This window comes from Bos grunniens, chromosome 28 (assembly GCF_055505025.1).
Source record: "Bos grunniens cultivar Pamir isolate PY7600 chromosome 28, Bosgru_T2T1.0, whole genome shotgun sequence".
Lineage (NCBI taxonomy): Eukaryota > Metazoa > Chordata > Mammalia > Artiodactyla > Bovidae > Bos > Bos grunniens.
The window spans coordinates 19,220,795-19,234,402 of record NC_141192.1 but is presented as its reverse complement, the minus strand read 5'-3'; the positions used below and the strand labels follow the sequence as shown (position 1 = coordinate 19,234,402).

The following is a 13,608-nucleotide window of genomic DNA, read 5'->3' as shown; positions in this document are numbered from 1 at the left end:
TCCTTTTTGTGTGAAGAATGTGGGATTATTCCCACTCAGTTCAGTTCAGTTGCTCAGTCGTGTCCGACTCTTTGTGACCACATGAACCGCAGCACGCCAGGCCTCCCTGTCCTTCACCAACTCCCAGAGTCCACCCAAACCCATGTCCATCGAGTCGGTGATGCCATCCAGCCATCTCATCCTCTGTTGTCCTCTTCTACTGTTCCTACTAGACCTTGCTTATTATCCAAGGGGTCCTTTCTGGTCTTAAGAGGATGATGAACTTCTTTTGCACTTTGACAGGTAACTTTGTGTACACGTGCACAGTAAGTCATTTAGCTACTGACTGTAAGAGACTCTGGGAGTTCATTGCAGATTTGGCAACATTATGTGCTCAAATTTGCGGAGTGCTTTCCCTCAACATCTGCCCTACTTCCGTACTTCCCTCGGCCTGAGGTCATATTTACCAAGAAAACGCTGGTGGCTCAGTGGTAAAGAATCTGCTTGCCAATACAAAAGACATGGGAGATGCCAGTTCGATCCCTGGGTCAGGAAGATCCTCTGGAGAAAGAAATGGCAACCTGCTCCAGTGTTCTTACCTGGAAAATCCCATGGACAGAGGAGAGTGAAGGACTACAGTCCGTGGGGTTGAAAAGAGTTGGACATGACTGAGTGACTGAGCACGAACTGTATCCCTCAGTCTGTACCTTTTGCTTGTTGAACTTAGTTTTGTGTATTTCAGTATTCTCTGCTAGGTTGAAGCTCCCCATAATGTCTTTTTTGATGTATTTTAGAAGAGCGGTGCTCAGAGTTAACAGTTGACAGAATCAGCATCTGTCTTCACTGGATGCCTGCTCCTGACCTAAATTAATAAAAAGTTTTCAACAACCATTTGGTAGTCTTTGGGGCTGCCAGCTTTTAGGAACTTGAATTTTCTGTGAATGCACTCTTAACAACTGTGTTACATTGCATGGCTGTCTCCTCTCAGAGGCCAAGATTGTGTTCCAGTGATGGTTGAGGTGCTTTGCCCAAATAATCTAGTGTTAAGTGTAGAGCAGTCAGTCTTGTCAGGCCTGTGAACTAGTACTGAGAATGTATATCTGACTGTTGAGGCCTGACTGGAAGGGAAAGTGTGGACAGTTAAGCGTTTTGAGACGAACTTCTCAGATACTGGATCATTTGACTTACATAGCGGAATTTTGGGGGAAGTATATGGTTTGCTTTTTACCTCCTAAGAAATGATGACTCATTGCCTTCAAACGTTCCTGTATCACACAGTTACCCTTGGTTGGTTGGAATAGCTGTTTGGTTTATTGCTCAATTTCTTTAATGACTCAAGGGAGGTTTCCCTTTGGGCTTGTGATCTGTTTTTGCTGATAAACTTTAATGCCTTTTGAGGCTCTAAAGACAATAGTGTTTTCTTACCTGTTTACTTTATACTTTGAAGTTTTGCAGAATGTAATCTGAAGGAGAATCAGATTCAGTTAACTTTTTTCCTCCTATTTTTAGAGTAGAAGTAAAGTAAGAATAAGCTCTTAACTCTTTGGCTTTCTTCTCTATTTTAATTTCATGCCCTTATTGCAGTCTCAGTCATTAGAGTATGATTTGCTTTTAAGACATTAAGACAGTGGGTGGACTGGGTAAAACAGGTTTTTCTTTTCCTCAACAGCCCATTCCTGCTTTAAAGCTCAGACTTCGGGATCTTGTGGAAAGACTATTGAGTGTTGAGTTGTGCACTTTTACTAGAGGATTTTGATTATTAGTATCTATAATTAGATTAGATTAGATCATTAGTATCTCACCAAAGAATAAATATTAGCCATGAGCAGTGAATTGATGTGGCGGGGCCCCAGCTTTAACACTTCCAGTTAAGCTTGGTGGATGTCTCTTACCCCCATCTAGTAATATGTTCTGGAGAAGGAAATGGCAACCCACTCCAGTATTCTTGCCTGGAGAACCCCATGGACAGAGGAGTCTGGTGGGCTACAGTCCATGGGGTTGCCAAGAGTCGGACACAACTGAGCGACTAAGCACAGTAATATATTAACTCAATTACTGAGTATTTCTTTTATCAAAGTAGGGGATGAGGAGAGAAGGGGCCATGTTATGGTGTAGAGAAAGGGTTCCTAACCAAGTGAGGATGTCACTGTCACCTGGGGGACATTTTCCAAAATATGTATTTCTGGGCTCCACTCTGTCCGTACAGTCCTGCAGGGTGGATTATTCTGAGAAAAGCTCCTTGGATGATTTTGGTGCCTTCTACTGGTTAGAAGTAATAATAACCATCCTTTCCCTGTAATGGAAAGGATGGTTATTATTAAGGAAAGAAGCATCATCCCTTGTGGGTCTGGAAATACCTTCTTTGAGTGATAGTAATTTTTAGAATGCTTCTTCTGGTCTAAGTTGTTAATTAAGAAATTTAATGGGGAAAAAATATCACTGCATAATTAGGAAGTTGATTAGGTGCAGTACTGTTTCTCAAAGAAGGTTTTTGGAGGGGAGAGGGGGAAAGAAGATGTGGATGGTGCCATTATGCAAAGTTTGCTTACAGAGTCATGTTCTCTTGAAGGGATTCAAGGACTGAAAATGGTTAATATCATTGGGGAGATCTGTAGGTCCGTGCTGATAGGAAAGTAATTTGTGATGCAAGAATTCTGAGTTTCCTGGACTTAGATGGACTCTGTCACATCATAGTCCTGGCCTCGTGAAAATGTTAAGAAAATAAACCCTAAGTATAAAAAGCACTGAGATTGTGTTGAGTGGAACCTTAGTGTTAATTCCTGTGCTGTTACACAGTCACGTTCTGAATTTAAGGAAGCCAGGAGGGAAATCACTCTAAGACACTGGTTTTAAACCTGAAGGTCATGATCCATTTAGAGGGATGTAGAATCAATTCAGTGGGCCAAACCTTTAAAAAGAAGGAAGAAATAGAAAAGAAATGTAAGTCTGTCACTAGTAATAAAGTATAAAGTATTTTGGAAATTTTTGTTTTGTTTTTATATCTTCTGTTGCTATATATGTGAGTTTGTGTTGTAAAATACATTTCTGTGGAACTGCATTGGGAAAGTTTGAAACTCAGTCTAAAAAGCAACAGGCCCTAAATTTACTAGCTTTGTAGACTGCTTGCACCCTTGAAATGACACAGGGGGTGAAAGAGCTCAGTATTAGAATGCTACCAAGCTCCCAGACACTCCAGCGGTTGCCTTTTGTTTAATAATGATTAGGATTATTGAATAAACCTTTAGATTGGAAATGGGATAAAGAGAGAAAGAGGAAGTCTGGTTACTTTTATCATTATTTGATAGCTTCTTAAAGTGCTTAATGTTTGAATCTTCACACTAAAGTTGATCTTTTTTCCTTTAATATACTTTTAAAAGATTTATGGTATTCCTTACTTTCATTTTATATACATTCATTGGGCAAAGTGTTTTGTTTTTTCCTACAAGAATACATTTTCAGTTTTCTAACAAAGTATGAAGAAGAGAATGCTTTTTGGTGCAAGTTTCACCAATACCAAGAAGATCCTTGCGTAATAGACCACACCCACACCCACCCCACAGACACACACACAGACACTATTCAGTGAATGTTCTGTGTCCCTTCTGGGTACAGAAATAGAGGCCCAGACAGGTGAAGTAGTTTGCCTGGAGTTGTACAATAAGCTAGTGGCCTTCGTAGATGACCATTCATAGCTCTTCTGTTTCCAGAGACACAGTGTAGAGATTAAGTTGGAATAAATAGAAGCCTCTGTAGTTGTATGTTACCATATATCCAAGGTATATTCTACCCAGAGCATAGAGTATAGAAAGAAAATTCTGGGAATGGCGCTGGATTGTGATGTGTTTAGTACTCCTCTGCCTGTGCCGCTGAGAATGAGGGCTGGAAAGAGTACTGGGTACTGTCGGGAGGCGTGGGTTCCTAGTCTCTGCTTTAACGCAAGCCCATCCGGATGAGCTTAGGCACCCCGTTCCACGTAAGGGCCTCTATAAAATGAAAACGTGGGTTTGGTCTCTAAAGCTCTCTTCAGCATTTAGATTGCATGCTTCCCCAGGGCTGGCTTATTGCGTCAGAATCCAGCCTAGGGTTGGTGTTGTTTGCAAGGCCCCGAGGAACTGCGGCCTCCCGTTTGCTATCCAAGGAGATAGCAAACATTACCGCACAGCCCTGTCACGCCGTGAGCCGCCAGTGTTGTGAGGTGCTTCTTCGTTGAGGACTGAGCCTAGGTTGTTTGTGGTGACCTAAAAGGACCCTGGAGTGAGGCCAGGAGGTGTAATTTCTGTGACCAACTAGTTACCTATTCAGAAAACTTGCTAGGACCCGTCCAAGTACAGTAGCATTCTATCATTGGAATAAGAGAATACAGAAATACATCTCCTTAAAAGGTGTTTCTTTGTGCTTAAGGAGATGTAGTCAAAGACTTCAAATTCACGGATTCCCATTATCTTCTCAGAGCAATTACAAAGAAAATATACTTCTGCTGAATATAATTTTGTAAACGTTAGCAAGGAATGCCTTTGTATTTTAATAGGCTTTTAACAATGGAATTATTAATAGTCAGCATTTGCTGATCCTTTGCCCTTTGCCTAATACTAGTATGTTACTTTTTTGTTCAGTCAGTGCTATGATAACATCCAGTTATCTTCTGACATTGGTAACCTCTTATTTTATGGGTGAACTAGGAGCTAGAATCACCAGAGGGAAAACTGATCTGCAAAGCTGGAATGATGGTTCTCCCATCGTCCCGTTCATGCACACTTTTAACCATTTGGTTTTATCACAGCTTTAACACTAGAAGATGCTCTGTAATAATCGAAATTATGACATACCTTCGATGATGGTAGACTCCTCTGCTCTTTCTCAGGTCTCAGCCGGCACTGCCACTGCTGTGCAGCATTGATTGTTGATAGCAACAGTGTGCTCTAGGGAATGACCACCAAGAACTGTGGGGAGGGGGTTGCAAATAAGCTGTGTTTCTATGGATAGCCCTCTGGGGACCCAGGAATTGCCCAGTGCTAATTACTGTATGCCACAGCCTAATTGGTAAGGGCACAAATGTTTTCAGCAAACATTAGTTGAGCCATCCACCCTCCTCCTAAGCTTTCATGCTACTGCTAGAACATGGCATGTAGATTGCCAACAGGAATGTAAAGCAGCAGCATTGTCTTTTTTCACAATCTCCTCCTCCATCTTCAGCTTCCCTCCCTCCCCTCTTCTTGTCTACCGCAGTTAATGCTGTCACTGCTTACCCAGTCTCTCAAACGAGAATTTGAGAATCTGGAATTATCTGTATGCTTCCCGCTCCATACTTCCTATGTCTGATAAGTTACTAAACCCTGTTTGTTCTACTTCTAAAATTGTTTTTCAAATTGTGCTGTTTTTTTGGCCCTGATATATAGCTCTTGTCAAACCCAGTTTATTTCTGTTTTGGACTATTTCAACAATCCTCTTAACTAAAATTTTTTGTCTCTATAATCCCTGTCCTGTTTCTATTCCTTTCCCATGAAGTTATCTTAGAAAAAAATTGCTCTCTTGATTAATAACCCATGCATTTTGTTTTGTTTTTAATTGTTCTTCAGTTTGCTTTTTTCTTAAACTCTACACCGTGTTCTGGAAATTTCTCATTGTGGTTCATTTAAATCTGTCTTTTTAATGCTGCTAAGTATGGATATATAAAATGTATATATTATAGTTTATTTAACTGTTTCTCTATCAGTAGATGTTTATGTTTGTTTATATTTTTTTCTTTTGCTGTCACAAAGTGTATGTCCTTGAACATGCACATAGATACAAACAGGTAGATACCAAAATTGGAATTACTGAGTCAAAATGAATGTACATTTAAAATGTTAATGCTGCTGCTGCTGCTGCTGCTGCTAAGTCACTTCAGTCGTGTCCGACTCTGTGCGACCCCAAGGATGGCAGCCCAGCAGGATCCCCTGTCCCTGGGATTCTCCAGGCAAGAACCCTGGAGTGGGGTGCCATTTCCTTCTCCAATGCATGAAAGTGAAAAGTGAAAGTGAAGCTGCTCAGTCGTGTCCGACTCTAAGCGACCCCATGGACTGTAGCCTATCAGGCTCCTCCCATGGGATTTTCCAGGCAAGAGTACTGGAGTGGGGTGCCATTGCCTTCTCCGTAAAATGTTAATAGATACTGACAAATCACTTACAAAAGTACCTGTCAATTTATGCTTCCATCTGTGCTTTTTTTTTTTTTTTTTTTAAGATCATTTTAAATCCGGACCTAGTGTTCTCCTCCTAGCCTCGGTTCGCTTGTAACTTGATGTGTTCCCTCATTTACCTGGTCTCTGTCAGCCACTGTCCCAGCCTTTGTTCGATACAGCCTGTCTGCCAGGCGCCATGCTGGGTGCTGAGGATGAATTCTGGAGAAGACAGAGTCCGGTCTTTGCCCTCATCTTGTGTGTGCTCTTACTGCACAGGGCTTTTTGCCATTCCCAGGCTCCCTGATGCATTTGCCGCTATTATTCTGTCTTCTGGGTATGAGTTTTTGTTTTTTCTGCCTAGAGACTTTTATTTGGTCATTCTATAGATTTTATCCTCTGTCTTGTCTTCCCCATCTCCCCACAGGTAGAGAGAGGTAGGGCTTCCTTAGTGATCTGTCTTAGCATCCTTCTTATAGTGTTTATCCTGAGTAGTTCTGATTACTCATTTATTTATGCATGTGCCCATGTGTGTCTGCGTGTGTATGTATGGCCTCTCTCATTAGATTCTAAGCTCTGTAAGGGCAAGAAGCTACACTGTTTACCTTGATGTTCCCCCAGCTTAATGTCTTAAACACTGGAGAAGCTTCATAAATGTTGAGGAAGGGAATGAATGGCAAACTAAAGATGAACTTAATTTGTCTGGGGCACTTGGGGGGCTTGTGAATATGGCTGGGATCTGGTCAATCTTCAGGTCCCCAACCATGCAGGGAGATGAAGATCATGAGTCGACTGCATGGCACATTGTCATAAGCTCTGTGTTGAGGCACGAGTGAATTTACTCTCATGAGTTGGGTATTCTGGTGACTTTTCAGAGGAGAGGGTTTTTTTTTCTTGCTAGTGCTAGCTGTTGTGAATGATTCATGTCATAAGATACAGTTCCTTGCCTTAAGAGTTTTTGTCAAATGGGACCTTAGAGCAGAGATGGGTGGACTATGGCCTATGGGCCAAACCTTGCCTGCTGCCTGTTTTTGTATAGCCTGTGAGCTAAGAATGATACTTTAATTTTGCAACTGTTTTTATAAAAAAGGTATTTTGTGATTGTGAAATTACATGAAATTCAAGTTTTAGCATCTGGAATTAAATTTTGTTGGAACACGGCTCCCTTCAAGTCTTCACCCTCTGTTTTGTGGCTGCGTTTGCTGTGGTTGCAGAGCTGAGTAGTTGTGACACAAACTGTTTGGCCTGTAGTACCTAAAATATTTAGCCTGTGGCCTTTTACAGAAACAGTCTGCTGCCTTTCGGGTTGTGTTGTTGTTGCTCAGTTGCCCAGTCGTGTCTGACTCCTTGCGACCCCATGGACTGCAGCATGTCAGGCCTTCCTGTTCTTCACCATCTCCTGGAGTTTGCCCAGGTTCATGTTCATTGGTGATGCCATCCAGCCATCTCATCCTCTGATGTCCTCTTCTTCTGCCCTCAATCTTTCCCAGCATTGGGGACTTTTCCAGTGAATTGTCTGTTTGCCTTTTGGGTTAAAGAACGGGAAAGATTCAAATAAAGAAGAGAAGAAGAGAAAGATATTGAGAGGATTAGTTTGAGTTAAGATAATGGGATGGGTACTTCCCTGGTGGTCCAGGGGTTAAGCATCCACTTCCTATGCAGGGAATGTGGGTTCGATCCCTAGTCGGGGAACTAAGATACCACGTGCCGTGGGGCAGTTAAGACCATGTGCCACAGCTGGAGAAAGCCTGTGCCCCTGCAGCGACCCGGTGCAGCCAACAAAGAAGACAGTAGGACAGTAAATCCTGCAGTCTTCCAGAAGTTTTAGACTGAAATGATGACCCAGCCTAACCTTTTATTTTACAGACAGAGGATCAAAAACTTTGTCAAAGTCCATGTGTCTGTTAAGGGGCAGTGTCCGCTGCAGTTCCTGGAGCAGAAGCTTTGCGGACTTCAGAGGATGATAAGATTACTGCTGGGGTAGGGCCACATCATGAATGGCCTTGCCCTTGAAAACATAAGGTTGAAAAACAAACTAAGAACAGACTTCCTTTCTCTCTCTGAAAGTAATATTTTTTTTCTTTTGTATTTCTAGAAGGCCTTTGAGCCCTACTTTGAGATTTTGGAAGTATATTCCACAAAGGCCAAGAACTACGTGAATGGGCACTGTACCAAGTACGAGCCCTGGCAGCTGATTGTGTGGAGTGTCGTGTGGACTCTGCTGATAGTCTGGGTGTATGAGTTTGTCTTCCAGCCAGAGAGTGAGTATACTGCCCCCTCTGTAAAGGTACAGTGGAGTGAACCCCAGCTTTGGAACTCGGGGCGAACGGATTGGGCTAACCTCTTGCCTGGTTGGTTTGGTTCTGATTTTTAAAATCTATTTAGATAGAAAGGGCATTGCCTTCTGACTGGTAACGTTTTAATAGGACTCTTGTGTGACTGTAACTGTTTATGTTGATTTTTCTGGATTTGCAATTTACATTAAAACCCCTGAGAGATTAGTCATCATAAGGATCCAGAGTGTGGCTCAAACCCTCTTCACTTTTACTTTCTTGCCTAGAACATAATTGTGTCACCCAGAGTTCTCCAAGCATGGATTTATTGCTTTCATTGTAGGCTTTTTTTTCAATAAAGATTATGTGAAATTAGAACAGCACCCATGCAGCGACCATGGGAATGTCTGCTGTGTGTCAGGCACTGCCATGCTCTAGAGATATCTCTGCTGCTGCTAAGTCACTTCAGTTGTGTCCGACTCTGTGTGACCCCATAGATGGCAGCCCACCAGGCTCCCCCGTCCATGGGATTCTCCAGGCAAGAACACTGGAGTGGGTTGCCATTTCCTTCTCCAATGCATGAAAGTGAAAAGTGAAAGTGAAGTTGCTCAGTCGTGTCTAACTCTAGCGACCCCATGGACTGCAGCCTACCAGGCTCCTCCATCCATGGGATTTTCCAGGCAAGAGTACTCCAGTACTCCAGGGTGCCATTGCCTTCTTCGAGGGCTATCTCTACAGTACAAGTAATACAGGGTCCCTGTCCTCTTAGAATTGAACCTCTGCTGTCAGGAGACAGTACCCTTTGAACTTCCTGTGCAGGGACTCCGGCAGCCAGACTGATGGGAAGAGAAGGCCACTCCTCAGGGAGTGTGGAAACTGAGAAGTTTGTAGTGATCAGTTTGTCCATCTTCATCTTCATCTTCCTAAGACCCTGCTCACTTTCCCTGCACCACCCCCTCCACCCGCCTACCACCTGGTTGTGTGTGAGCTCCTTACGAATTCTTCCCCTGTGGGCTGGGTTGGGTAAGTCAGCAGTAGGAGAGGTGATGGGTGTTCCGTACACGCCCCTGCACCCCTTCCTCACCCACAGTAGGGTATCTGAGTTAGAAACATTGATGAGACTTCCTTATCATTTCCCATCTGTTTAAAATTTCCATTAACTGTTTGCTTCCCTGATAACATCTATTTGAAGAGGCTCTTCAACTGATATTTTTTTCTGCTTTTTTTCTTCTTCCCCTAGGAAAGTCAGCTTAGAGGCCAGATTCTGTTTTATCCCTTTACCATGATGACTAGCCAGCCATCCGGTAACACTGTGCCACATTGCCAAGTTATAGCAGAGTTAGCATTGCGCTTAATTAAAGTAGAGGTGAAATGTCCTCAGTCTCTGCTCCTAGTGCTTGCAAAACTTTCTCACAAATTCATGACAGGTTAGACAGACTAACCCTTGTGCTTCATCTGCTCCATGGTTTGGAAACAGACGCAACCCTTGTCCTTCTGCTCAGGCTTATTCCTTTCCTGGGAAGCATTTGATTCAGTGCCGCCCACCATTCTGTCTGATTCCAGAGGGTTCTAAGGAGTAGCAGTTCTTGCTTTTTTTGTTGTGATGAAATATATAGAACATAAAATGTATCATTTTACCCATTTTTAAGTGGAAAGTTGTGACATTAAGAACACTTACATTGTTAGGGAGCCATCACCACCACCTTTCTCATAATTTTAGGCTCTGTGCCCATGAAACTTGAACTTCCCACTACTTTCTCTCCTCAGCTCCTGGCATTCACTGTTCTGTGTGCTTTTCCTTTTAAAGTGGCGCATTTGTAAATCTGAACTACAGATTTACTTACTCACTATCATAAGCATGTCTTCCTGTTAGAGAAACTATTTACTTGGTCTTGGTCAGAGACCTTGGTCAGACCGGAGTCAAGGTCAGAGACCTTGAGGTTTATATTTCTTCAATATGCTGGGTATTAGCTTTAGGTATTTACTTGTATTTTCCGTTGTGCAGCCCACAGTGCCCGTGTCCAGTTTGTTTAACCCATAGTAGCAGCTCAGCCATCTGAGGTCCTGGAACTTACCTACCTGCCTTTAGTGTTCAGAAACGAGTGTGCCAGCTCTGAGCATGCCATGAGAAAACTAACACTAGCAGTGTGTTAATGGTGTGTGCCATCTAAATCTTCGTGAACTCCAAGCCATTGCATGGTTTTTAGTAACATTTTTTCTTACTATAAAAGCAGTACATTTTCATTGTATGAAATCAGGCAATATGGTAAACCATAAGAATAAAATTGAAATCTTGTTACCTAGAGATAGCCACTGTTTATGTATCTGTATGTCTGTCTATGGCTTCCCAGGTGGCTCAGTGGTAAAGAATCTGCCTGCCAATACAGAAGACACAGGAGATGCAGGTTCAATCCCTGGGTTGGGAAGATCTTCTGGAGTAGGAAATGGCAACCTGCTCCAGTATTCTTGCCTAGAAAATTCCACAGACAGAAAAGCCTGCAGGCTACAGTCCATGGGGTTGCAAATAGTTGGACATGCCTGAGCAACTGATCATGCATGCACCCATCTCTTTCTATATCTGAATTATACAAAATTAATTTCGTAGGTTGAAAATTGCTGAATATTGGCAATTTCATATTGCTTAAATACACAACACACTTTTTATTTTATAACTTCCAACTTGAACTTTAGACAAGGATAGAAATGTCTTTCCTCCAGAGATCAGGAAATTTTGATAGAATTGCCAATTTTTTTAGCACCTTGCTCACGTAGAAGTGTTCTGTGTATTAGTGAGCATCAAGTTCCTTTTGGTGTATTGCCCTAGAGGAGTCTAAAGTCTGACTAGTGAAAAATTTTGCTGATCTTCAAATTCTGCGTACCCTTCTGAGGGAGAGAGGGTAATTGTGGAACACAGCATGGACACAGGTAGATAAGAACTGGACACGGCAGGAGGGTAGGGCAGGGTTGGCAGTCTTCTAAGGCGTGATCTCTCTTCTACTTCTCTGTGGTTATCAGCTCACATCCTTCCTCACTGATGTTGGTTTTACCTGTGGGATTGTCTGTAGTTCATCAGTAGACATCAGAGTTCTGTGGTTGGAGGAGGTTTCTAGCCATGGCACCTTGGGCAGTGCCCTTAAGCCTGTTAGCCTGCTTCCTCGCAGTGAAATGGGCATACTTATACTGCTTTACCCAGTCAGAGAGTGCTGTGAGGCTTGAGTGGCATCACTGGTGTGAAGGGATTTGTAAACTAAAAAGAGCCATGCACTGTTGTTGTCACACTGGCATTTCCTATTTGATTACCTTAAAACATTCTCGTTACTTTTCTTTCTGGACCTCTGGGGGTTTTTACTGTTCTAAAGAATTAACTCTTACTGCAGTGTAGTTGCTTTGCACTGTTGTGTTACTTGCTGCTGTACAGCAGAGTGAATCAGCTGTCCGTATGCATGTCTGTCTGATTTCCTTTCCATTTGGGTCACACAGAGCACCGTGCTGGAGCTCCCTGAGCTGCACAGTCGGTTCTCACTAGTTGCCTATTCTGTGCACAGTGGTGCACCTTCTGTTAGTCCCACTCTCCCAGTTCTTGGTTTTTACTTTGGAGATACTCTTTTTAGGTCTCGACCACATGGTCTTTTCATTCTTAATTTCTCTTTGTCTGATCTGTATTCTGTTCTTTTTACTCTGTACCGTGTTATCTCACAGGTTTCACAAAATTATGTGTTCTCCTCCTCCCAGTCACATGAATGTACTTTCAGACACCTGATTCAGCTTGCTGATTTTTAGACTTCTTTCTACCTCATTAATTAATTGCTTTATCCATTAAAATAGGGAGTAGTTCTGAATCTTTACAGCTTTAACACTGTTAGAAATAATCAAATAACAAGCAGCTGAACCATCTAACACTAAATGCTGCTCGTTTGATGGATTGTTGTGGTGACATTTAAAAATACACTTTGGAAGAATTTTTAATAATGTAGAAATGCTGTAAATGAGAAGAGAATACAGTATTCTGTGTACCATAAGATTTCAGGACTGAAACAAAATACTCTAAAATTTAAGCAAAAAGTAACTGGTTTCAGCCCTTTGTCTTAGTCAGCCTGTGTCTTAGATACCTGCTTTTGTCCCAGACATTTATAGAGTGTCAACCTCAGTGCTAGGCACTTACGGATGCACCCTAGGCAAACACTACTAGTAAAGATGCATAGCACCATTTAATAAATACCCGTAGGTGGTGGAGACACCTTCTTTGGTTGTTGAAAGCTGCTTTTGGGCAAGGAAATTGGAATCCCCATATCTCCTAGGAAAGCAGCAAAGTTCATTCAGTTCATGCCTTGTATCCTTGCAGAAAGCATAGGTCTAGATTCCTTTGAAACTCATTTGAGATAACCGAAAATTCTGTTGTGCATGTGAAGCAGTATAGAGTCCTAGGAGTCTAGGACTAGAAACACAGAGACTTCATTTAAATCCTTGCCCCATCACTGATATGATCCTCGGCCTTGAGCAAGTTATTAATGCTTTGATCCTTAGCTGCCCTTGGACAGTAGGTAGTGCCTTCTATGCCAGCCTCAAAATCTTGCTGTTGGAGTCAGTTGAGATACACTGAACGTGAATTCATTAAAAGGCATGACTGTGTATTTAGATGCCATGTATTTATAATAATTGTAATTTACAGGATCAGGATTTCAGATTTGTCCTATGCCCAACAGAATGAAGTCTGATTGGTGTCCATGATATCTGAAAGCCTTTCTAGGTCCAGAAAATGTTGTTGGGATATGTGTTGAATGAGAGACTAGAGCACAGATTCTGAGAAGATGCATGGGTTGGTCATTTATTTTGAGGCAGGGGAGAGAAGTGTTGGGCGCCTGGCAACCTTGGGAAGGTAAGGAAGTCTGCGGTATGCTTGGCCCAGCAGTTGTGTTTCTGGGAACTTATCCTGCAGATATGCTCTCATGCAGTACAGCATGTGTTACAAGGCTGAGCCATTTCAGCGTGGTTTGTAACAGCAGACATCAGAAACAACCTAAGTTTCCATCAGGAAAGGGCAGGTTAAATAAACTAAGGTACGTCCATCTAATGGAATACTCTACAGTTGTAAGATTGCATTAGGGAGCACCGGTCTGTAAAAGACTGCTGCTGAGTAGAACAGGTCTCGTGCAGTGCTGGAGTATGCTACCTTTTGTGTAAAAGAGACAAGACAAGAAC

At 42.4% G+C, this 13,608-nt stretch overlaps 1 protein-coding gene across 9 annotated transcripts in view; it reads left to right on the top strand.

Annotated features, from left to right (window-relative positions):
- SGPL1 (sphingosine-1-phosphate lyase 1) overlaps nucleotides 1-13,608 on the top strand; it is a 54,395-nt gene that overhangs the window by 15,526 nt on the left and 25,261 nt on the right. For 5 of the 9 annotated variants that reach the window (XM_086382195.1, XM_086382194.1, XM_086382193.1 and 2 more), the window contains one exon: nucleotides 8,232-8,397. The exons of the other annotated variants lie outside the window; for them this stretch is intronic. In XM_086382195.1, the coding sequence (XP_086238321.1) occupies nucleotides 8,232-8,397 (166 nt within the window). The remainder of the gene's footprint in view (nucleotides 1-8,231; nucleotides 8,398-13,608) is intronic. 9 annotated transcript variants of the gene reach the window in all.